This window comes from Tenrec ecaudatus, chromosome 1 (assembly GCF_050624435.1).
Source record: "Tenrec ecaudatus isolate mTenEca1 chromosome 1, mTenEca1.hap1, whole genome shotgun sequence".
Taxonomy (NCBI): domain Eukaryota; kingdom Metazoa; phylum Chordata; class Mammalia; order Afrosoricida; family Tenrecidae; genus Tenrec; species Tenrec ecaudatus.
The window spans coordinates 82,355,447-82,378,611 of NC_134530.1; the positions used below are offsets into that span (position 1 = coordinate 82,355,447).

Consider the following 23,165-nt stretch of genomic DNA (forward strand, 5'->3'; position numbering starts at 1 on the left):
TCAGACCCCCGCAAACTTGAGCTCCCTCCCACCGAAGCCCGTCACTCTGTCGCGCAGGTTCCCGCGCCTCCGGGCCGGGTCCCCGCGACGCTCGTCCTCGCCTCACCTGCGGGCCGCGGGCGCGCTGCCGCCCTGCCCACACCTGGCTCGTACCCGCGGCCCTCCCGGCGCGCGCTCACCGCCGTCGCCGCCCCGCCCGGCCTCCTGGGCGCGCGCCCGGCTCCCCGCGCCTTCGGCGTCGCCCCCGGGCCTGTGCCCGCGCCCCGGCCGGCCCGTGCCGCTGCCCGTGCCGCTGCCCCTGGGCGGCTCCCGCCCCGCGCCCGCCCCCCGGGGCCCGCTGCACTGTGGGTAGGCGGCGGCGGCGGCGCGCGCACCGAGGGGCGTCCGGCGGTGCCAGGTTGCGCGCGCCGAAGATGGCTGAGAAGCAGAAGCACGACGGGCGGGTGAAGATCGGACACTACGTGCTCGGGGACACGCTGGGCGTGGGCACCTTCGGCAAAGTGAAGAGTTGAGTGCGCGCTCGAGGCCGCCGCGCGGGGCTGCGGAGGCGCGGGAAGCACGGGCTGGCCCGCGGCAGGTGGAGCGACCCGAGGCCGCGCGGAGCCCCGCAGGGCGGGCAGAGAGGAGGCAGGGTGTGGGCTCGGGCACTTTCAGGGGGAGCCGGTCAGCGCCGCTGTCACTGCTTTCCGGGGGCTGGGAGCCAGCCACCCGGGTCTCCCTTCGCCCGCGCCCCGCTTGCTCCGCGGTACAGATGGGAGAGTGGATTAAGCCTGGCAGGTGTCGTCCGCGTCTGGGCGGCGGGGACCGGGCTGTGGAGCGTGCAGAATGCTCGACTGTGGTGCCTTTTCCCTGCCAGGCACGCTGCGAGGTGCTTTTCCTGCGATCTTTAACCCCAGTCTAGTGGCCATGTCCTTAGCGTCAAGGTGAGAGGACTGGGCTCCCCAGAGGTGTGATAATCTGCCCAAGGTCACAGAAAGTGGCCGAGCCTGGATGAGGTCTAAAATGTCTTCCCGTTTGGGCAGTGCTGGGAGTTAGTTGCCTGCCAGTCCTGGTTCCTGAACGCCTAGTTGGTGGGCTTGTCGCCCTAGGTGGGATCCTGCTCAGCGTGGGCTGCTCTTCCAGCTGGGTGTGTGGCAGGACGCAGAGTCCCAGGGTGAGGCCTGGAGAACTGGGAGCTTGGTTGGTGTTTCGGAAAGGAAGGTCCTTGCCCCTGGGGAATGGTGCTTGAGGCTTTTTGGTGTGGGACTTGGGCTCCAAGGGGCGGATCTGCTAATATGCCGCCGAGTTGTCTGTTTCCTAGGTGCTGTGATCCCGTTTGGGCAGTGCTGTTACAATTCTACGTATTATTTAGCACCGACCTTTCTCCCTCTTCACCTGTGAATGAGTCCTAGGGGATTTACTTAGCTTGCCTGTTCGCTCTCCAGAACCAGAGCCCGTTTATCACAAGAGACTTTGTTTGGTTGTTGACGTTTTTGTTTGTTGCTATGTGAAAATGTTAGGTAGGTCGTCTAGAGATTTTATTTCAAACACCAAACCAAACTCACTGCCATCGAGTAGATGCTGACTCACAGGGACTTTGTAGGACAGGGTAGAGTAGAAAGCCCCATCGTTCTCCTGCGGAACAGCTGGTGGGTTTGAAACCGCTGACTCTGAGGTTTTATTCAGAGGTGTCCATTTCCTTGTTAAATTGTATCATTTGTGCAGACGTTAAATTGGTGGAAGAGACTCATTGTTCCCCATTCCTGCTGTGGGGATCAGCTGCTATTTACTTCTGTGAATCGGATGCCGGTGCGTTTGTTCAGAAAGTGCTTACTGTGCACCTGCAGTGAAGCTGGCGCTGCTCTGGGTGACAGGAAATACAGCCAGCATGCAGATTGAGAAGGCAACAATCAAAACAGTTGTGTAAAACGCGCCCTATGTTTAGATCTTAGTAAGGGCCGTTGAGAAAACTGAAGCGGGATGGGAGGTCTGCGGAGTGTGCCCTTTTAAATAAGGTGGTCGGGAAGAGGCCGCGCAGAAGTTTGATTTGTGCAAAGACCTAGAAGAGACTTCAAACCTACTGATAGATACCCTGTGAAGTTTGTGAAGAGCCAGCTTATCTTTAAAAGGCCTCATGGGGGAGAGAGGGGGATATATTTAGAACAAATACGGTATGTGCAGGGGTTAGATTAATGCCAGTCATGTGACTTGTCATCGTGTCGTTATTGCCTTTGTCACCTGGTCAGGCACACCCCCAAAGTTATATAACTTACTCCCTCGCCCACCAGCCTCACTGCCAAGCAGCTGATTCAGACTAAAAGAGAGGGTAGAACTGCCCTTTGGGTTTCCCAGACTGGAGCTCCTTACAGGAGCAGCAGGTCTCATCTCGTCGTTTTCTCCACTCCGATCTGATTGTAGAATGCAATACCCTGCAGATCAGGTGGCCTGTGGTCAAAGGATGGCTTCCATTGCTGTTGGCTACGCTGGTAAGCTCCTGCCAGGCTCTGACTTCTCAACATGTCCCGGCAGAAGGCACGTTGATTTCTGAGAAAAAAGCCTTTCTTGGAGAACTGTATAGTGACTAACCCACCAGAGAAGGTGTCCTAATACTCTTCTGTCCGAGCTACAGTTACCATGTGACTTCCCACCTAAGATTAGAATCAACTCAAGAACTGGCTTAATTAAAGAGATAGACATCGCTGCAACTTAAGTGACTTGTTTCATTTTTTAAGACTGGAAGCCAGAGCCCAAGCATTGGGTGGAAGCAGCTTTGTGGTGGTATATTTTCCTATGATGAAACTGACCCATTTCAAGTGTACAAATCACTGGTTCTTGGTAACTTTATCAAGTGGTACAATTAATTTCATACATGGTACAGCATTTTAATCCCAGTAAAATCCCTCATGTTCATTCTCATTCCCAGCCCAGCCCCAGGAAACCACTGATTGATTTTTTTGTCTCTACAAGCTTCATTTTTTGATAGGCAGTGTTTTCAGTGGGGGGTTGCTGCCAATTACGCCACCATGATCATTTTTACACATATCTTTATATGAACATATCTTGAGAAGTAGAACTAGAAGTAGAATTGTTGAATCATTTTATTTTATATTTAACTTTTTGAGAAAATGTTCCAAATCCCCAAGATGACAACGCACAGTTTTAATGTACTTCACTAACACCCTAGTGCAAAGGCAGCAAGTCTTCAGTTTCCTTATTCATTGTCCAGGTCCTGGGTGTGTATATGAGGGGATTGAGAAGAGTGGGACTTCAGAGTGACAGTTGTACATTTGAACACTTTCAGGATGTCTTTTGTAGCAGATTTACTCAGAGCTCTTAAGTTGTTTGATTTCTTGACTGTTGCTCCTCTGGAGAAAGATGGGGCTGTGTGCTCCCATAAAGATAGCCGGTCACTATGCAGAAAAGATGCTACGGCAGTAGGTTTATCTCCGGCTTTTGGCTTCATGCCAGTTTGATAAATAAGAGTGAAGGGGTGGAGTCTAGCCTGTCATTCAAGGCGGAGCCTGGTGACCCCTTCTTGTGGGCGTGGCCTTCTCATGAGGATTCTGGGGCTTCCTCTCTTCCTCCCTGGAGGAGAGACACACACTGTTTGCTTCACATTCCTGTTGACTGTCCATAGGGAGCCAGAGCCCTGGAGCTTTTGGACCCACAGGACTCTCCACCCACCGGCCTGTGCTCTTCCTGCGTTGGCATCATTGCATGTGCTGCAGGAGTCTGAAGAGGAATGCATGGGCTAATGGACTTGTGGACTTCATCTGGACTGGCCTGGGAGATTTTATTGATGCATAATTACTTTTGATATAAAGTTCTCTCTTTCATATATATGCGTGTCTCTGGATTTGTTTCTCTAGTCAACACGGACTAACACAGCTTCCTGCACCGAGTGTGAATCCAAGTAAAAGAAATCCTTGACAATTCCAAGCCTTTCTCCCTTTACCATGATTCTGTGTGCTGGGCCAGTTTTACGGACTTTAGTTTTCTATACATTGAGGTGTGATCTGTACTGAAGGCCATGCACCTTTTGAGCTTCGTCAGTAAGTGCGTCAAGTCCTCTTCTGTCTTTCCGCAAACAGGTTGTAGCGTCTGAATATCACAGGTTCATGAGTCCTCCAATTCTGATGCCATGACCTTCTTATAGTCTAGCTTGGTGTAACTTTGAGATGTATTTTTCTTGATTTTAGACTGCAGTATTCCCTTGGTGCATGTGTAGGGTGTGGAATTCCCATCATGTGCAATGTTATCCATCGTTGGTTATGATCTAAGAGTTTAATACCTTTGTATAGACATTAAATCACAGGTAAACAATCTTTCTGACATTCTCAGCTTTCTTTGAAGAACCAGCCGATGTCAGTAACGGTATCCCTTGTTCCATGTTCTCTTCTGAATTCACCTTAAACTTCCAGCAATTTTCCTGTTGATGTGCTTCTGCAACAACTTTGTATTACCTTCAGTAAAATGTGACTTGTATGTGAAATATAAATACCAAGTGCTAAATGCTAAGTCAAAGTTTGGACAGCTGTCTGGTTCAGACTCTCCTGGTAGAGACCTAAGGATGACATTTAACCCTTTTTGGTCTCCCTCTCTTCCTCTCCTACAGGAGAGTACCAGAATGCATGATCTGTAAGGTCCTTTCAAAATCCCCAATTCACTGCCATTGAGGGATGAGGCTCTAGGGCGACTCTCTATAAGGTTTCTGAGACTGTAAATCTTCATAGCAGCAGAACCTGATGGCTTCCTCCTGCAGATCCTGGTGGGTTTGAATTGAAAGACCTTGAAGTTAGCAGCCCAGTGCTTAACCCTCGGCACCACTAAGGATCATTGTGAGGTCCTAAACAGCTTTAAATTTAACTGATTAAAAATTAATTCTAAAAATGAATGTGCTTAATTGTTCATTCTACTGTAACAGAAATTTTAGTTGTCAAAGAGCAGAGCTGACATGTAGGTATGATGGGAACAGAAGAAAAGGGAGCTGTGTTTCTAGTAGGAGAGTGGTAAAGGCTCCATCTGTACTACATTTCTATATGTTCCAAATACTACGCTAGCTATCCCCTTGATCTTACTTATTCTGCCACGTCATCAGCGGAGTTTGAGGTTACCTCCATTTTGCCTGTGAAACGCGTGGGAGGCTCCTATGGTAGGGATCTTATCCCACAGTCACAGAGCTAGCAGGTGATAAAACTGGCAATTGAATTTGGGAGTTCAAAACTTAGTATGCCATCTTCAGAGTTTAATACCTGTAAAGATATGGTTTATGCATTCATAGATATTCATTAAAGACAGAAAATATGACTTAAATGCCTTTGATTTAGTCTACATTTAGAGGGAAAAAACCGACCTGCATTTAGAGTGCCATGTTGAAGTTTATTTTGTTATGTTCCTAAATTTTATTTGGATAACTCAATCCTTTGTATTTCTTGTACTATGAATGTGCTGAGTTCTGACAACTTTTAACACGGATATTTTAGAAAAGCCAGGTAATATTTCAGTTTGTTTTCTTGCTATGAGAGTAACTTTGAGTAGCAGACTAAAAATAATGTGTGACAATGATTTTATGTCCTACAAGTAAAACTGGCTTAAGATGGCATGAGCTGAAGGTTTTAATTCCATTTATAGCACGCACGAGGAGGATTTCAAAAGTGTGTGAGGGGAAAATCCATGATCATTTAATTCAGTTTTTCACGAACATTTTGAAGTCGTGAAACTTCTCTGAGCATCTGCATCCTTTGTAAAATAGCCAGAATAACAACAATTGACCCATTTCCTTCCTAGAATTTTAATAAGGTTCAAAAGAGTAGGGACCTCCAGAATTGTTTTGAAATAGGTCGAGTGGTATGCAAATAGATGACATCACTGGGGCGAGAGCCCTGGTCTCAGTCCACCCAAACCACCAGCCGTTCCAAGAGAGAGAGACTAGGCTGCTTCTCCTGTGAACAGTTACTGTCTCGGAAACCCACAGGGGCTTGCTATGAGTCAGCATTGACTCGATGACAGTGATTTTTTGGTTTTGTTTCCATTTTAGTTGTGGCCCTGAGAGATTCACAGCCATGGTGGGTAATTCTTTACTCTGAGTGGGACATGCATTCAGTTCTGATTGCAATATTCGCACAGAGCTGTAATAAACTGCCCCTACCTTTCGACTGCCTGCGTTGAAGAAAGTTGCCAGTCAGGACTTTGGCCTATGGACTGCTTGATTGTGAATGTTTATTTTAAGATACAGGATTCTTTTAGCCAACTCACATAAATGGCATTGGCTGTGTTCTTCACAGGCGTTACGAGTGTTCCCTGTCTTCTGGACTTTGACGTAAACCCTGACTCGAGTGACCCTGTAAGATCGGATTGCACTGACCCTGTGGGGTCTCAAGAATCTAACTGTTTACAGTAGTAGCTAGCCACATCTTGATGTTGATTTTGAACTGCTGACCTTGTGATTAGCAGCCCAATGTGTAACTCACTCCAATACCAAGTTTCTTCATTTTTAATGTACTTCAGCCCCCATATGCATTTGAATTGTGCTGCTGGAGAAGAATATTGAAATTACCAACGACTGCTAAAAGGACAAACAGATCTGTATTGAAAGAAGTAAAGGCAGAGTGCTCTTAGCTAAGCAAAGGTGGCAAGACTTCATCTTACATACTTTGGACATATTGTCAGGAGAGCTCAGTCCCTGGAGAAGGACATCATGTTTGGTAACTGGAGGGGCAGCAAAAAAGAAGGCCTTTGGTGAGATGGGTTGACACAGTGGCTGTATCAATGGGCTCAGGCTTAGGAACATTGTGAGGATGGCACAGGACCGTGCAGTGTTGTGCATAGGGTCGCTGTGGATTGGAGCCGGTTTGATGGCATCTAACAAGGCCCAGATGTGTGTTTAAACCTATAGCTAGCTGAATTATCTGAGTGAAAAAAAAAATCTGCCATCTGGTTCACAGGCCAGAAATTGATTTGATAAGGGAGGAAGAAAAGTTTACTGTCTCCTGCCTTGTTTCCCTTCTTACTTGTCCAGAAAATGATATTTCTAAGGTCACTACTTCTAGTGCTTGCAGTGCACGTGCATAAACACAATTTACGCACACACCAGCTCCTATGGTGGTCATTTTAGAAACTCGGAGAGGACCGTGGGGAAAGTACCCAAAGCTGTGTGTTATTTATTGGTCATGTTTAAGGCCGAGCCTGCATGTCAGGGACCTATAGATAAGGGTTATAATAAGTAATGAAATAATCTTATTTTTTAAGTATAGAAAATGCAGAATCTGAGTTCAGAATGCCATTCTACCAAACTTATACTTAATAGATTAGGAAGGATTCCTATGGTTTTGCTGGAACCAAACCTCAGCTCCTGGACTTGCCTCATGTTCTGTTGTTGAGACAGCACTGCTTTATGGTTCTTAATGAAAATGTGGTCCATGCTAGCTTTCCTTAAAGCATTTTGGTGCTACGGTGTAAGGACATCACCATCCTTTGTTCCAATATTCTTGTGGTTTCCTTGGTATGGGAAATACTTTGTACAGAGTGTCCATTATTTTAATCCAAGAAAGAATATAACTAAATTTGACCTAGCGGGGGGCTAGATTTGGTAAGAGATAATAAGTAAGTGAGTAGTAACAAGGACCCTAAAATAGTGAATGTACTTTAAAATTGAGAGCAAATCTATTTAATATAGCTAATAGAGGCAAATATAAAGCAAAGCACAATTGGGTTTATATTTCTTATCTTTTACTTAAACGGTTGAGTGCATACAGAGAGCAGTGTGCTTACTTTGAAACGTGTTGAGCCGTTTTATTTTTAGCATGGTGTTATTAAAGAAGAATTTCAGGCACTTCTTAATCTCTGCTAATAATAGCAACCTTCTTCACCTTCTAGGGAACAGTACTGTAGTCTTGCTGAGATGTGTCTTATGTTTAGCAATGTTTGCTTCTGATAATTTTTGCATGTACTAGTGATGCCTTTATTTTAAAGCATTAACTCATTTAATCTGCCCTTAGATTCTTTTTAGCAGTCTTTTATGTGGTTGGAGATAATGATCAAATCTTGATAATGATTATGCCTATTTCTGATTGCTAATGTATTAGTTTATTGAAACACATTGGTGTGTTTTTTTTTCAGAATCTTGCCTATTCATATTTTACACATTTTATATACTATTAAAAACATGATGAACAATATGTTCTCATTCAACCTCTCTGTTTCCCTCTAATTTATAGATTATTTGTGAGGCAGTGAAATTTGTCTAATAGAATTTAAAAGTTAATATTCCATAAAATTTTAATTTGCTTTTATAGACTCTTTATCTGAACATACCATACACATTTTCTTTTGTTCAATGTGTTTGAGGATAACTTGGCGCTTTACAATCTCACTGCCATCCATTCGATGCCAGCTCCTAGTGACACTGTGGGGCAAACAGACCTGCCCCTATGGTGTCTGAGGCTGGAACTCGCACCAGGAGCAGACAGCCTCGTCTTTCTTTCTGCGAATGATTTGGCAGTGGTCTTGATCGCCATGACCTGAGACCAGAAAAACAGAGCTGGGTGGTGCTTGGCTACCACTGCCAACTCTTCTCAAAGGGATCCCAGTAGGAGGTCCTGGGTAGAGTGGGAAAGATGTAGGACAACCCTTCGGATGATAAAAAACAGACCAGGCTGGTCAGATAGAAACTGATAGCACCCCCAAGACAGTAGTCCTTCGGCACCTTCCCAGTCTGGAAATGAACTGGCCTCCCTTTGGTTCCGCTTCCAACTGAACAGTAGGCGGATCTCTTATAACGGGAGTAATCACATGAGGGAAGCACGCAGACTTTAAAATAATCAAGCATTTGTGATCAAAGGTGGCATCTTCTCAAGGCCAAAATTCAGAAGGTTAGGAAAGAGAGGAAGGGAAACAGGAAAGAAAGGTTGGAAGAAGGCAGAGTTGTTACGCAGTGGGCCTGGCATTCCCTGAAACGAGAGAGAGTCTGTGAGGAATGGTTAGATGGAAACCCAATTAGCTCTGTAAACCTTCACCCCAATAAAAAACTGTTTAAACACAACAGAAGCAGCTATGGAATGTGTTCCCGACAGATTCTTTTGTTCCTCTGGAGTAAGGACGTCTAAGCTCCTCCCTCCCCTCCAACTCTTATCTCTGACCTTTGGAGTTCCAATTTTCCAGCAACTTAAAATGATCTATCCTCAGGGACTTTAAAAAAAGTAATTGTTTATCTCAAGTATGTAAAAAGTAAGTTGATTTCTTTTTGAAATTCATAATTGACTATGTTTTAAAGAAGTACTAAGTTATAAGCTAAAGCTCATATAAACACTAGTTTTACCAATAAAGCATAATACAGCAGAGTTAATTCCCAAAGAAGCTAGATTAAGCAAGTCAGTGCTAAAAAAGTCACATTTTCATAGAGGCCTTTTGTGATCTAGTTTCTTAATTCATTATCATTTTGTATTTGCTTATTTATCCCATCAGAATGCAAGTCCCGTGAGAAAAAGGATTTCTTCTACACAACGATGTCTTTTTTTTTAATAGTCTTATTGGCACTCATCCACATGCCATGCAATTCAGTAGTTCAATCCTATCAAGAAGAGTTGTACAATCTTTAGCACAATCAAGTTTATATATTTTCTTCCTTGTACTCATTGTTATTTGTGTAATTAAAATATTGTGCAAAGTAAACATAACAAAACATTCTCCAATTCAAGAACTTCTACATGTATAGTTCAGTGTGATTGATTATACAGTTCGTGTTGTACAACCATTATTGATATTCCTTTCCAAATGGTTCTACCCACCATGAACTCAATGTCCATTAAGCAAAAAATTCTTTCTCCTTTAATCCATGGTAACCAGAGATTGGCTTCTTTCTTTCTTTCTTTCTTTCTTTCTTTCTTTCTTTCTTTCTTTCTTTCTTTCTTTCTTTCTTTCTTTCTTTCTCTCTTTCTTTCTTTCTTTCTTTCTTTCTTTCAGTAGTTTTCTGGATACATACCTACACCATTAACGTCTGGGAGACCTGAGACTCTCCGCGGGTATTTGTCAAATGAATGAATGAGCACAGACGAAGGAGTCAAGCAAGGGGAATAAGTGTCTTCAAGGATGTCAGAGTTCATTTTTCTCAGTGACAATTGAGTGCATGCTACTTATGGGATTTCTAGATTGCTAAAAGTGTTCTAGTTCCTATTTTTCTTGTTTTTAAGCACCTCTTGATAACTCTAGGAAGTTATCTGATCTCTACTGAAGGCCCCAGCCTTATCCCATCCCTGTTCCAAACACAGCCATGCCCCTTTCTTGTTCATTCTCCTCCGCTAGCCCTCTTTCCTTGACCTAGCCGTCCCGTCACCACTCGCTGTGTTCTGACACCTGATGCCCGAGCTAAGTGGAGATGCAGGGAACAGCCTTGCTCCGTCCAGTAAGCAATCCTGGCGCGTTTTCACCGAGAGCGCCTGGCCGTTGGGAGCCTTAGTGTAGGAGATTGGAGTTTGCACTTCCAGCCAGACACAGTATCCAGGTACTCACTGATTATGCCCCAGCCCCTGCTTTCTTTAACTACAGTTGGACAGAGTAACAGTTACCCTTTGCGATTTAAGGAGTAAATAAGATGTGCTTATAATGCAATGCTTAACGAGGCTCTTATTTAACTCACGGTGTTAATTCAGTGTAGATCAAAAGGACAGAGGAGACAGCAAAACCAAAAAAGCCTCTGTTTGCTTCCTAGTCCTTTGCGAACTTTAAAGGACTTGGAGAGAAAGGAATGTTGGAGAACAGCAATGAGAGATCGCTTGGTTTCCCCCCAGGTGAGGCAGGGAGCCTGTGTTATTTGGCAGAAGCCTGGTGGCGGCAGCGGTTGGACCATATGGGTGTTAGATAACTCCTGGCTCTTCAGCTGAGTACGGGTGTCTGCCTCCCTCACAGATGCAGCTTTTTTAATGCACGAGGTGCACCATGGCTTGTCAAGATAATAGAATTGTGTGCTCCCTAACGTTCCTTCTTCATTTTTATTGAGTGTAGCACATATGCAAATAGGTTTGTTCGTGTTAAGTGAGGGTTTTGTAAATCCTTGATGGAGTCTCTAAATTAGAATAGATCCATGTAACCAATACGCAAGTGAAGACACAGGAAACAGCGAGCCCTCCCACCTCATCTTGTTCCTCTCAGTTACTGTTCCCATCCCCCTGCCCACCAAGGGGAATGATTCTCCATGGATTTGTTTCACTTGGTTTGGAGCATTATATAAACGGAAACTAATGTGTGCCTGGAGTCTTTTGTTTGAGATTGTGTTTCTTAGATTCGTCCATGCTGCTGCAGGTGGTTTTAGTTTTACCTTCTGGTTGATTTATTGTACATACATGTGTGACTACATCATTGTTTTTCCACTCTGCTGTTGGTGGTGAGGAGCTCTGATGGTGTAGCGGATTACACTAACTGCAAGAACAGTAGTTTGAAACCACCAGCTGCTCCTCGGGACGGAGATGAGGCTTTCTACTCATGAAAGACTTACAGTCTTGGAAAGCCACAGGGGCACTTCTGCTCTGCCCAATAGGGTCACTATGGGCCAAAATTGACTCGTTGGCAGTATGTTATTGATGGTTTGTATGTGCAGCTATAAATATTCTTATACATAGTTTTTTTTTCTGTTCATGGTGTCTTATTCTTTACTAAATATATGAAGGACTTCAAAAAGTTCATGAAAAAATTTCCTTATCTTTTAACTCCACTTTTTCTCACAAACGTTTTGAAGCCCTGTCATGCATATTTAAAATATTGTTTTCTAGTCTTCCAGTTTAGGTCCTTGTCATCAGTAGAGCTGCTTTTTAAATCATCTACCATGAATTTCCAGAGGACCGTATTATTTCCATTGAGTTTGTGTGAAATCCGATACTTTTGAAGCCATGTAGAAAGCTGTAACCAGTAGCCACTATTAGAGCATTAGGGATATGGGTTTCTTCACTCGTCTTGTACAATTATATGTAGGAGTTTCACAGTGCAACCAGATATGGTACCTTTACAATTTTTGTTGGTGTCAGAAAGTTCAATTTATTGGTGGGCACCTGTCAGGGGGGCTGCGATTTAGGATGCATTTGACTCCACATCTATCTGGGATCAGGTGCTTCCAGCTACCATCTCTTCAAACTCGTCAGCTTTAAACTTGGTGAATTTCACTTCTTGAGACGTGAATCTTCTGGCATTACTGGAATTTGAACTTGGCTCTCTGTAAGGCCTCAGTCACGTGCTCCCTGTTTTGAAGCAAGATGACTTGGCCAATATTGGCCCCAGCCACAGTGTTTTGGAGTTCTCCCAAAGTATCTCGCATCCCAGTCTGGAGCTTAGGTTAGGGACAGCAGAAATGAGCAGCTATGTCAGAGCCATCGATGAGCAATAAAGGCTGCCTCCAAGGTCCCTGAGGGCAGTCTATGCATGCCAGCAGGATGAGTGCAGACACTACCAAGATGGGTGGCTGTTTGCAGCCATTGCACCCTGACCCCTCAGGAAGGAGATTCGCTTGTCTTATGTGCTGCAGATGTAATACTTTTAAAAGTGATCTCTAAAGAGCTGATTGAGGAAGATATCCTGAATGAATCTTGGTAGTTCAGTAGTTCAGTGCTTGGCTGCTAACTGACAGGTTAGAAGTTTCAACTCCAGCAGTGGCTTCATTGGGAAAAGATGCAGCAATCTAGGTCCATAAGTATTACAGCCAAGACTACCCTGTGAAGCAGAGCCCTTCTGTCATTTGGGGTCACTGTGAGTTGGAAACACTCAAAGTCACTGAAAGCAGGAGGAGTGACATTGTATATCTGCAAATATAGCCTATGCTTGTGAGTATGAAATCATTCTCCAGAGATGATTATTACAGTATCCTTGATAAGTATCTTCATTTCACTGACTCCATCGGATGTATTCTCTCAGATTATGATGATTGAGGTATATGTAGGCCTATGTGTCTTACCTAAATAGTCACTTACTATTAAAAATCATTTAAACTATGAGTTTCTCCTCTCCAAAAACTGTTGCATGGTTCAAATGTGAAATGCATGTAAGGTACTAAATATACATGTACTATGTGCCTAATATGTAGCAGGTGCTTAATCCTCCCCCATCCTATCCCCCCACCCCCCCACCCCCCGCCGTATTGGTTTCTAACCACCTTTCTGCAGTTGTTCTCCTTGTTTGGCTTCAATGTAGTCTGGTGGATACATGCTGCCTTTGGAGCCTCTCTGTCTACACACTGTCCTTTGCCTCCTTCCAGATTCTAGATCTCTGCTACGTAAAGCATAAGTCCATGGACCAGTAGCAGTAGAATCATTTGAGAACTTTTTACATGTGCAATTCTGTTGGTTATATACTTAGTATATGTGTTAGACTTTATATATTTATATAAAGAGAGCCATTTATCTCAAGAAAAGGGGCTTATTACACAGTTGTAGAAGTGGTTAAATGAAATTTGGTTTTGAGAGGCGCCTTCTGGAGGCTTTTTCAGACTCACACGGCTGCCTGAGGCTGGGAAGCCAGAAGACCAAAGGCCATGGGAGGCTGAGACAAATCAGCAGATCAGATGTGATGGCCACCCATGTGTACCTCCTAGGATCAGCAGGCAATAGTGTAGTCCATTGACACCCCCCCCCCCCCCATCCCAACAGACCAGATGCAAGATCCAAGCCCGCCAGAAGAGAGAGTCAGGTCCAGTTCTCCAGAGTGCCTCTTCGAGAGATATCTAATAAGCCACTCCCCCAAAGGGACTGCATCAAGCACCCCCCCCCCGCCTTACTGCCCAACCACAAAGACTCACAGCTAGCCCAAGTTGACCAAAAACCTATATTATAGTGTATATGCCTGTGTCCAGTTTTAGTAGTTACTAATTTCCTGTACCAATTTACCATTTCCCAAGTTTGCATTACTAAAATCATGGAAGCACAAAGAAATTGAAGTATATAGAGTTTATTCAAGCAATTAGTGTATATGCTCATGTATAAGCCGAGCTTGTCAGCACATTTTTCATGCAGTTTTTGTTGTAAAATTGGGTGTCTCGGCTGATATTCAGGTTGGCTTATACTCGAGTATATACAGTAATCTTTGGGTATACAAGGCACCTCTATTCAGAACACAATTGTACAACTTTTGTTTCATAATCTTATAGCATTTGGTTCATTTTAAGCCAATTATAATGACATTTTAAGGAGAAAAGGGAAATAGAGTAGGAAATTAACCATTGGCCAATTTTAACACGATTGACTGCAGCATGCCCCTCTTCCTGGGAGCGAGTTACTAGGTGGTCTCTGTGGTCCAACCAGAACCCCTTCCATGTGCACACATCCTCTGCCTACTCAGGCGGTTGTGAAATAGAAGGCTTCTGGAGCTACTCAGCAATTTTTAAGTTTTCCAATTACCTCTGAGGAGTCAGAGGGCTTATCTAAAGTTAGCTTATTTGCATTACATAAGTTGTGAGTTAATATATAGCTAACAGATGCTTGTGTCACAAAGGGACACCTGCCTGTCTTCATAGTCACTGTGTCTCCACCGCATTTCTTTCTATTTGTTCTTGAGTGCGTTCCACAATTGTCAGTGATGCGTCTGGATTTTCCTACGAATCTGTCAGCATGGGTCTCAGTTTCCTCTGTGTTTTGTTTCTAAAGAAAATAGCCACATTCTCTCTTCATGGTCATATTCACACCCTGAGGACTTACCGGAGACCTTGAGCACTGCTCAGTACAGCTCTTCATCCCCAGGGCAATCTGCATGTTTATGCTCAGTCACCTCTCTGTGTGTGGCCAAAACCAGTTAATTTTTGTAAACTCCGTTTGTGAATTGATGATAATGTTTTTCTGTACAGAAAAGGATGGCATGTTTGAGTTGCAACATTGAGTCTTTTGGTTTTAACATCACACTGTTACAGAACACCCTGGGTAACCCTAAAGCGCATTTTCCACAAGAAATCTAGTTTTTGAGGTTTAGGAAGCGAGTCTCATATCCGAGCTTTCTGTAAGTTTCACTGACTAGACATTTTTTCTAATTTCCATGTAGTGTAATGTCCCCGTGGGCAATACTATATTCTCTTGTTGCATATTATTGATCACTCATATTTCTAATTTTCCTTTTGGGTAAATGTTTATGCATATATGTACACCTGGGTTCATTGCAGCAAATTCAAAAAGGCTGAACCTTGGAAACACTATTACGTTCTGTCAACAGATGAAAGAATAAGCAAAATGTGGAACATACACACAAAGGAATACTACATAACAATAAAATGAGTCTACGAAATATAACAGATCTCGAGTACATCATGCTAAATAAAACAAGTCAGTCATATAAGGACAATTGTTGCATGATCCCCTGTTTTTAAGAAGTCAGGAATAGACATACTAGTGTCCATATGGAGACCATTGGTGGTTACCAGGGACTGAGCAGAAGAATGGGAAAATGACTTTCCAATTTATAGATGCTTGCTATTTTTGGTGAGGGCAAAAGTAGCGCATAGTGTGGGTGTATTTAGTACAAAGTGAGTAATGCCATTGAGATGTGTACAAGAGAAAAAGGTGTTTGTACTAAAGAATATGACCGAATTTGATGACAACCCCAGCAAAACCAAGGGCCTCATGTATGTGTAGGTGTATGGACAGGTACAGGTGAGTACCTGTGTGCGCACCAAAAACCCTCACCGGCATCGAGTCAATTCCAATTCACAGTGACTCTTAGGAGGAAGTAGAATTTTATGTAGGTTTCTGAGGCTGTAAGTCTTTATGGGAAAGAAAACCTCTTCTCTCGCCTTAACAGTGACTGGCTGGTAGATTTGAGCTACTGATCTTGCAAATAACAGCCCAGAGCACAACCCACTATGCAATCAGGGCTCTTATCCATGTGTGCAGAGAGAAGTATTGATGTGTACACGGCATAGAGAGATGTGTTTGTACTCATGTATCTTCATAGAGGACACAGTTACTGATACTTCTCAGACAGAACCAAATACTTTATGAGAATAATTTTCTACTTCAAGAGTTTAGGAGCAATCTTTAAAAACTTACATGGAACCGTAAGATTTTGATCTCTGCTTGTCTGGGCAAAGGAAAAGGAAGGAAGCCAAGTCTCAGGAGAAAGTAGTCTACCTGGCGAGTAGCCCGCATGCGTCACTGCCTCATCGTCAGTGAGACCACAAGGACTAGATGGTACCTGGCTCCCCCCTCCCACTACCAACTGTCCGAACTCGCACTGTGAGGGGCGTTCACATGGGAGAAACACATGCAGCACAGACCAGACTGACGGAACCAGTTTGACTAAGGAACTCCCTGGAACCACTGCAGTGCAGTCCTATTTAAACCCTGAACCGGAGCTGTACACTGAGATCACCTTTTGGCAAAAATAGTAGGTTGTCATGCAAAATGCAGGCTATTCCTGGTGCGTGCGGTGCTCTCGTATGAAACCAAGAGATCCACGGTCGCTCTGAGGCAAAAAGGCAAAGAGAGAGCCGGGAGCACAGTGTGCCCAATGCCTAACAACCAGAAGGCTGTGAAAGAGATGCTGCCCCACTGCGAGAAAAGCAACCTGTGTCACTCAATAGTCTGGGCAGAAATGGACAAGTGGGAACCAAAGGACAGTTTTCACTTTTGCCCCAAATGGTAAAATCTTATTTGAAAGAAACAATTACATACGGCCACACTAAAGAACAGTGTGGACTATGTACCAAGAACCAGTCTAATTTATAGGTAGAAAACAAAACTTGTTCGTTGGCTGTAGTTCACCAAGATACATAAAGTAGTTCTAAAATAATGGACAAAACCAGAATCCGATAGCCTACAGGGTATGCTATAATTTTCTATTGAAACATGAAATTTATACCATCCCCAAGGGAAGTTTTTATCGTCTTGAACTAAAGCTGTTCATCATTGTTTGCATAGGTGCCGTACAGATGATCATCAGTTGTCTTTGGTTGTTGTTGTCAGGTGCCGACCAGCCAGCTCTGACTGGTAGCAGCCGAATGGACAGCAGAGAGACACACTGCCCCGTCCAGCACCCTCCTCAGCGTTGTTCTCAGAGTGGGGCCCATAGGCGCTCTATCAGACCACATCTGCAGTCTTCCTCTTTTTTGCCATCCCTTTATTTTACCAAGCGGGATGCCCTTCTCCCGGGACCAGCCCCTCTTGAAGACATTCCAGAGTCTTGATGTGAGACAGAGTATCCTCACCCTGTCTTCCCAGGAGGATTGGTTTGCTTTGTTGGATGTTTACACGAGGTACCTGAGGTTTTACTTTAGAAAAAGCCTCTCAGGGCAGAAAGTTGAGGCAAGAACTTTGCCTCTGGATTCCTTCAGAGGTACTATCACAGGTCTGAGTGATTTCCCCTTTTGTTGCATTCCAAAATGGCATGAGGTCTCTGGGGCTTGCAGTCAGTGCTCTGAGTTCACCTGTGGGTCTGGGAACACGGTGTCCGCTGCCAGGCCAGTTTTCTTTGGACGTGTAAAGTCAGCCTGGGTTGCTCAGACTGAGTCTTATTATTGAGACCATTCTCAGCGCTGTCACCTCAGTCAGATCGTCTTATGTAACGGAGGGGTCTAATTACATCCCGATGACAAGTCGGACAGGTTTTCATTGGATTTACACAAATGATTATATTAACATTAAAAACAAGAGTCCTCCTGAAGAGTTTCTAAATTCCAGAGACATTAGACTGGAGGAAAAGGTAAATCTTTCAACTTATAAAACCTGTCTTCTGAAATATTATGAGTTATAGGTAATTTAAGACAAATAATTCTTATATTTGGAATCGAGGAAATTATCAGCTGAGGAAGTGGGGTGGAGGCCACCTCTGAGCTTCTCTGGCTGTCTGCCTAAATCTGATTGCTGTGGGCAGAGCCTGCCCCCACCTTCCATCCTTCTTGATCCTACTCAAAACCAACCAGCTGTCCCACTGCTGGGGTCAGCAAGCTACTGCAGTGTACAGAATTCACAAACAGCAGTCACAATTAGGGGGTTCTTAGCGGAGTGAACAGCTCACAGGTCAATATTAGAAACATGAAGGAAACAGCCCTTTAGTCTGTAGCACTTCTCAGCCATGCTGGCAAGCCCTTCTCTCTCTGTGTCCTTGGTCTCAGCCCCACAGGCCTGGGACCTTTGATCCGCCTGCTCAGTTAAGTGGTACAAACGGTACTGCACTTTGCAAGCCAGACTCCTGCTTGAAGGTACTTGACTCTACTACTTCCATGGCCGAGGAACCCAGCCATTCTTTTTCATGGTCTCTGCCGCCACTGTAGCTCCTTCCTCCCGGTCCCCCCATTGCCAATTAGCCATGCAGGGACCCCAGACAAGTACGGGTCCTCCTTGTTAGTCACGGGACCCTCTTTCGGTTTCAGAGATGGCTCACTTATATACTAAGGCCAAACTGACCAGTACCTTCTATTAGTGTGTCACACACTTGATTTGCATGAATGCCCCTGCCCCCATCATTTCGTGGGAGTTACAAAGGTCATAGATAGATGAGCCACACCAGGTAATTCCATCTTACTGCAATGGTAGTACTCCAGCCAAAACGCACTGATAGTGTCAACTCGGACTCATCATGACCACATAGGACAGGGTCGATTTGTCCCTTTGTGTTTCTGTGACTATGTCTTTTCATGAAAGGAGAAAGCTTCCTCTTTCTCCTTCAGAGTGGCTGGTAGTTTTGAACTTCTGACCTTGAGGTTACCAGCCTAACACATAACCACGACACCACTAAGGCTCCTCACAAGACCTGTAGTAATCCTTTAGTACATTCAGTACTTTGGAATCAATTTCTGTTTCACTAGATCTTGGGTTTGCAGCCTCGTGAACCGATCTTCTTCACAGACATTCTGGAAATCCTGCTTCAGTTTCGTGGTTACGGTCGCAAAGTTACCTAAGCAGTGTTGTTAGAGGCACACGCTCAGAGCTCCCGGCATGTTTCTTTCCCTGGCCTCTGAGATAGCCCCTTATTGTTGAAATCCTCTGGCCTGGGGTTGATAACAAGCACTGAGGAAGTCGGAGTAAAAGCGATATAGAGACCACAAGACTTACAAAGGACCGATACCTTTCAAAAGTAAAAGACTGAGGGATAATTCATTACAGAAGAACTAACAATTGAAAAGGAAATATGTCACTTAAGAATCTATGGATATACTCTCTCTAAACATAATGATGAGCCCTATTTTCAAAAAGTAGTAGATATTATGCTTAATTTATGAAAATCAATGAGTATAACCTTTAGAGAGAAGAAAAAGTTCAGATATCACATAATCCTGAGACCTAATATAGTACAAATTTAACAGGCATATAGTTCGAATAGAGTGAGAACAAAAGTGATTTAATAGTTTGGAAAACCTACTGCCACTGAGTTACGTCAGACTCAGAGTGACCCCATATGGGGCAGGGAGTAACTGCTCCTCAGGGTTTCTGAGACCTGACGTTTCTGTGGGAGTAAGACAGTCGCATTGACTGCGACCAGTCACGGTTCTGTGATAACTGTTCACTGGTTTGTGTGTCAGGTAATTAGCAATGTGGCCGTGGGCCCTTTGGATAGCAACACGGCCTCTGGCTTGGTGATCTTCCGTATCCAGATCATTTGTCTTTGTCTTGTTTAAGACTTAAGAAAGGGGTCGCTATGAAATATATTTCAATTTGGGGGTGGTCTTTCTGCTCCCTTAAACAGCACAGAGGGGCTAGCGGTATTGGCGGGTCATCTCTTACCAGCGGTATTGGGGGTACTGGGAATTTCTTCTCAGATCCCACTTCTAATATCACAAATTGTTAAAAGCAATCAAGCTATACAGAAACTAAATTGTATAGCATCTATTTGAGCAGCTGTGCATGTATACATGGAGAACTCTGTAAACAAACAAACACACATACACACCAGATGGTTCATTTTAGACTATTTATGACGAGATTTTAAGGAGGGAAGTATAGAAAATTAACCACAAGTTACCATTCACATCCTTTAAAAAACCATGTCCCTGCCTATATCCTCAGGTATACTCTGGAGTTGTAAAATTATAAAGGCTTTTCAACTACTCAGAAATTCTAAAGTGTTAGATGTATCCCAGAAATTAAGGGAATTACCTAAATGTACCTTCTTGGCATAAGAGAAACTCTGAGCTCCTATTTCTGATTAACCTGGTACCTTCGTCACACAGGGAAATCTGTCCAGTTCTTGGCCGCCATGTCTCGACATCATTTCTTTTCATCTGTGCCCTGGGGAAGGGGGTGCTTTCTGTTTTACAATAATCACGGACCTCTGAATTTTCCTCTGTGCTCAGAGGAATCTGCCAACTTCTGCCTCAGTTTCCTTTTTTTAACAGCACCAATTTACTTTAACAGCAGTATATCAAGTCTCAGTTGCTCTCGATCTATACCAATACTTGGTATTGTCTGTCCCTTTTATTGTAGCTCTGTTGGAAGGCTGGATATAGTACTGCTTTATGGTTTTTACATTTCCTTGGTGACTAAGTATAACGAACACCTTTCTATTTGTTCATTGACCACCCAGATCTCTTTTTTAGGTTGATTTTGCTGAGAGAGAGAAAGCTTCTTTCACTTGGGTAATCCCTAGCGTTTCAGTGAACCATGATCCTGGGTTGATGGCTTCTTGGTTCTAGCAGTACCTCCCCATTTTACGAGTTCTTGGTATCTGATATCACGTAGGATTCCTTGTGACAAGAAGTACAGGTAGCACCTCTTCTTCAACAGGTGTTTGTTGGTTTTCCTCAGATATGAGAGGGATTAGCGCAGCCAATCTCCATTCCCATCTCAAAATCAAATGTGGTAGTTCTGTGCAGTAGCAACCTACCCTGTTGTGTTCAAGCATCCCAACTATTACTCTCAGCCCTGCTTTTCATTTGTACCTTAATACATAGTTCTTGAGCATCAGTTGCGTTCTAGGTGATACGGATGCAAAGACAGATGAGACGAAGACACCCCCCCCCCTGAAAAAACAGTTTCAAGAGGGTGGTCAAGAGCCCCGCTGAGCACCCAGGTAAGTGTAGTACTTGCTATTGGAGAGAGCATCTGTCACTTAAGCCAGAAGACTCAGCTATTGAGCTGAGTGAGGGTGTAGGGTGATAAAGGTTAGGAAATGCTATGAGAAGAAATGGTACTTGAGCTGGATTTTGAAGGGCCAGTGAGACCTACACAAGGGGCGCATTGGCGATGGGAGGTAGGGGTGGGATGGTGCTGGAGAAACCAATGTTTTACATACTCAGCAGTGTTCGCTTATTTCATTGACAAAAAAATAACTTTCTGAAAATCTACTGAATGCATTTTGTGAGCTAGGTGGGTGTTGGCCCTGGAAATGAGAGTAGTATATTCTCTCTGGGAAATCCCAATTAGTTCTGCATGACTGAATATCACATTTGATGTGAGACGACGGCGAAGGATGGCACTGGAGAGGTGGGCAAACCCGTACATCTATGTTACATAAATATTATACGTCTCTTTCCATTGTGTGGACGGTTCGTGCTTTTGCTGCTAACGGAAAGTGTGAACCAACCCCGAGGATTTGAGAGTCTTAATTTTGAGGGAAAAAAAAAATCAACTGTTGAAAATCTTATAGATCACCAAACCCAAAACCAAACACTACCTTTGAGTTGATGCTGACTCATTGTGACCCTATAGGACAGGGTAGAACTGCCTTCCTGGGTTTCTGAGACTGTAACTCTTTATGAGACTAGAAAGTCCCATCTTTCTTCCATGGAGCATCTGGTGGTTTTGAACTGACAATGTTGCAGTTAGCAGCACAACTCTTAACGACTATGCTACCAGGCCACCTACGGGTCAGGACACACAAGGTTGCCATGAGTCAGAGTTGATTCAGGCCGCCTTGTTGGTTGTAGTGTGAGAGTTACTTGGTATAGGTTAGGTGTGGTACACCAAGTACATTTACCTGGTGTGGCTGTTACAGCATCATTTTACAGAAGCTAGAAAAGATAGTTAACGTAGTACACACACACACACACACACACACACACACACATCGATACGCATCTACTAATTGTCCTTCCCGCATTTGTGGGAAATAATTATTAACTGTCATGACATATCCCCCTGCTCCAAATCACTCTGGAGTTTGCTGCTACCTGAAATTTGTGCATGCTTCTGAGCAAAAGCTAGGTAGCTGGCGGTACCCACAGAGTGGCAGCTGGGCTGAAGTCTGATCCTCATCTCCTTGCCTTCACCAGGAATGCCCAGAAGGATTGAATATGCCTTTCTGGTAGCCTGACATGTAATTCAGACCATCCTCAATGTGACCTGAAGGTTCTAGGAAATTTCTTGCAGTTATGTGTAGTAATACAGAGATAGGGAGACTTGATGTTACTTATACAGGCAAACATAATATCTTGGCTTCATAGCATATGAATACCATAATTGCACTGAAAATTGTATTTTTTCAGTGCCAAGAATATAACTCACAAAGCAGCTTTGGGAATGTAACTAATTTGTGTACAAGATGAGAACTCTGTATGAGCTTAGGAATACCACGTGCAGCTACTGGTCTTGTGAGGTATGTAAAATTAAATAAAGACAGATTCTATTTGTGAAGCTTTCTGTTTCCGGACATGGTTCAAAATGCTTTGTAAAAATCCCTACCCAGCTTTTCTTTCTTGTTGTTGTGTTTTGTTTGCCATTGCATTTTTGTTGTTGTTTTGTTTTCTTTTGTTGCTTGGTGTTGCTCTGTCTTGTTTTTGTGCATGTTATTATCTCCGCAGCTCTGTCTAAATAAGTTAGGCTGGATGAACAATCTGGAGGAGAAAACAATGGGGTTGACAATTCCGGGGGGACATGGGAGAGGGGGAGGTAGGAGGGAAAGAAGTGGTGTTAACAAACCCAGGGACAAGGGAACAACAAGTGATCCGAAATTGGTGATGAGGAGGGTGTAGGAGATCTGGTTGGGCATGACCAAGGGTAATGTAACCAAGAGGAATTACTGAAACCCAAATGAAGGCCTAACATGATAGTGGGACCAAAGGAAAGTAAAAGGAAATAGAGGAAAGAACTAGGAGACAAAGGACATTTATAGAAGCCCAAATTCAGGTATGTACATATGTAAATATATTTATATATAATGAAAGGGAACTAGATCCATGTACATACAAATATAGGTTTAGTATTAAGATAGCAGACAGACATTGGGCCTCTACTCAAGTATTCCTTCAACACAAGAACACTTTGTTCTAATAGTCTGGCATTCTGTGATGCTCA

General features: G+C 43.9%; 1 protein-coding gene and 1 non-coding gene across 2 annotated transcripts in view; one reads left to right on the forward strand and one right to left on the reverse strand.

The window, feature by feature from the left end:
* Positions 1-383: 383 nt before the first annotated feature.
* PRKAA2 (protein kinase AMP-activated catalytic subunit alpha 2) overlaps positions 384-23,165 on the forward strand; it is a 60,258-nt gene continuing 37,476 nt past the window's right edge. The window contains exon 1 of the mRNA XM_075556738.1: positions 384-507. Within this exon, the coding sequence (XP_075412853.1) occupies positions 414-507 (94 nt within the window). The 5' untranslated portion in view covers positions 384-413. The remainder of the gene's footprint in view (positions 508-23,165) is intronic.
* On the reverse strand, positions 12,351-12,487 carry LOC142438392 (small nucleolar RNA SNORA70). Its single transcript, XR_012782771.1, has one exon. It is a non-coding gene; the product is annotated as a small nucleolar RNA SNORA70 (small nucleolar RNA).